The following is a 2,424-nucleotide window of genomic DNA, read 5'->3' on the forward strand; positions in this document are numbered from 1 at the left end:
TGGACCTTGTTCATTGGATTCAGCTCTACATTGACGACAAGAAGCCTCTTTTAGACGTATTAGACCCACATCTAATGCAAGATGTAGAAATGGAAGAAGAGATTATTGCAGTGTTGAAGATTGCAATGGCTTGCGTTCATAGCAGCCCGGAAAGAAGACCAATCATGAGGCATATTTCTGAAGTTTTAGACAGGTTGGCCACATCTGCTGTGTGAGATAGCTAGACAGAGTTGAATTCAATTCAATTGACTTGTGAAGCTTGGTGTTTGGGTTAGTTCAATCTTGAGTGAATATAAGACCCTGATTTTCTACTTTTTCCCACTGTCATTTGTTAGAGCTAGGTTGAGTTTGGTCTTCTTTAAGAGCATTGAACTATAGTTTGCAGGAGTTTGGCCTTGAATAGTTGGTGTATATGTGAAGACTATCTTCATGCTCTTTTGTAGACCTTTTGTATCTTGTTCTTGTAGGTTAATGAAGTTAATCATTTGTTTCTTTGCTTTTACCCCTCTATGAAAATTTGTATTGTGTTTCTACCTTTGCATATCCTCAAACTCGCTCCATTATCTTATCCTTGGATCTCATCTTTGTCAGAATGTATTTGATCCATTATATACAACTCTGCACACTAATCCTAAGCAGTAAGCAATAAACAAACAGAAGTAGTTGAGCTTCATCTTTCATAATAACTTTGTGACCTTTGGGGACTTCCATATCATGCACAAGAATGTTTGACAACTCACAAGTAAAATTTAGACTGATGAGAACAATAATGTTATACATTGTTGCATCCAGCTATGGAATCCTTAGATATGTAATTTTACACTAGTTTCCTCCAAGTCAGGGACATTATAAGAACATACATCAGAGAGAGAGAAGAAAAATTAGTTCAATTTCGCATAACAGGGAAGAATAGCTCAGTTCTTTCTCGCAATCCTTAGCCGCTTCACACATTCTACGAATTCCCTGTTTGTAGTGCAATACACAAAGCTTCAATTACAACATGGTTCAACAAGATTATAACGGCAGATCTAAGATAATAAATGAACAAATAAAATGGAAAATGACAGTATGAAGAATTTAAGTCGTAGATAAGGAGCATGTACCTCCATGGAACATCACCAACAGTTCTCCAATTGTCATCTCTGTCCTTGTAAAAAAGTGAAAACTCAGATCCAACCTGGAACAACCTCAACCCAGATACAGATTGTCTACCCGAAAACAAAGAACCACTTATAATTAATTTTCTGAATGCAAACTCCTCACTATCTTCTGAGATTGATTGTACCTACCAAACATGTCTTCTAGTTGAAATGCAAGGCTCGAGTAGCCACTATGATCAAGTACACAAACTTTTCTTCCAATAACAATCCCATCCATGTTAACTTTCACATAATCCCACCTCTCCTTGCTCTGGACTCCCTCTGCTTCCTCATCACAATCTTCCGGTATATTTCTAGGACTTACGACATTCGAATTCTTCAAATTCAAGTTGTTAGCCACAATTTAGAATTCATTCCTACAACCTCCCAACAAACTGAGAAAACGCATCAACAAAGGATCCATCAACAAAGTAGTCATCTTGAAATTCGATCTACTGCATCAACAAAACAATTTAGAATTCATTCCTACAACCTCCCAACAAAACACGCCCAAATCTGATAAATTGAAATACACCCAAATCAATTTGATTCAACGAACAACATAACACAAGAAACGAAAACAAAAAACACATCTCACCAAACTTAAATCGCCACCTTCGAACAAGTCATTGAGACAATAACTGATTCTTAAATTTTTCACGACTAGATGGCGAGGGGAAGGAGGAAAGGATCCAGGAGGAAATTGGGCGAAGAGAGATAGAGGGAGACGCGAGGAGTCGAGAGATGCATTGTTTTGACGTTAAAGTAGTATTTGGCATCTGTTAGTGTGGTTTATGGCTTTATCTGTTGTCAGTTTAATAGCCATTAGATTGAACCACACTGACGTGGCGAGCTCACAATGTTATCCAAGCAGATCTTAGCAAAAGCTTTTCTAGCAGAGAAGCCGAATCCCATTGGAAAGTAAAGGAGGAGAAAATTTCATCGAAGTTTATGTGCAACCAATTGATGCCAACATGTAGGGTAGTTGCCAAACACCAAAGAAACCACTGGAGTAGAGAAGACCCATAAATAAAGGAAGACATAAACATAACTAGACAGGTCCCACACACAATATGTGTGAAAATTGATATATATTTTTTAAAACAGAGTGGGTAGTTTTTTTTACAGGAATTGGTAGTTTTTTGTGGAAGTTTGTGGTTTTTTTTTTCACGTACTTTATCTACTTCCCACTTTTACATTTTTTTTCTTTTTTCTTTTTTCTATTTATTTTATAAATTGACTATTTTACCCCTATTTGTTTTATGAGTGTTAAAGTTTTTTAATA

At 36.6% G+C, this 2,424-nt stretch overlaps 1 protein-coding gene across 1 annotated transcript; it reads right to left on the reverse strand.

Moving 5' to 3' along the window:
- Window positions 1–698: 698 nt before the first annotated feature.
- Window positions 699–1,731, reverse strand: LOC133737309 (auxin-responsive protein IAA34-like). Its single transcript, XM_062164900.1, has 3 exons — window positions 1,286–1,731; window positions 1,104–1,208; window positions 699–963 (listed from the first exon to the last, which is right to left on the reverse strand). The coding sequence occupies exons 1-3, from the start codon at window positions 1,375–1,377 to the stop codon at window positions 915–917; spliced, it is 246 nt and encodes an 81-aa protein (XP_062020884.1). The 5' UTR covers window positions 1,378–1,731; the 3' UTR covers window positions 699–914.
- Between the last annotated feature and the right edge of the window lie 693 nt (window positions 1,732–2,424).

Source organism: Rosa rugosa, chromosome 1, assembly GCF_958449725.1.
Source record: "Rosa rugosa chromosome 1, drRosRugo1.1, whole genome shotgun sequence".
NCBI lineage: Eukaryota > Viridiplantae > Streptophyta > Magnoliopsida > Rosales > Rosaceae > Rosa > Rosa rugosa.

Excerpts from the sequence above, each read along its gene's own strand:
- LOC133737309 (XM_062164900.1), bottom strand. The coding sequence starts at position 1,377 with ATGGATGGGATTGTTATTGGAAGAAAAGTTTGTGTACTTGATCATAGT. Across the intron at positions 1,209-1,285 it reads CTAGAAGACATGTTTGGTAG|ACAATCTGTATCTGGGTTGA; the intron begins GTACAATCAATC and ends GTTTTCGGGTAG. Across the intron at positions 964-1,103 it reads GTTGGTGATGTTCCATGGAG|GGAATTCGTAGAATGTGTGA; the intron begins GTACATGCTCCT and ends CACTACAAACAG.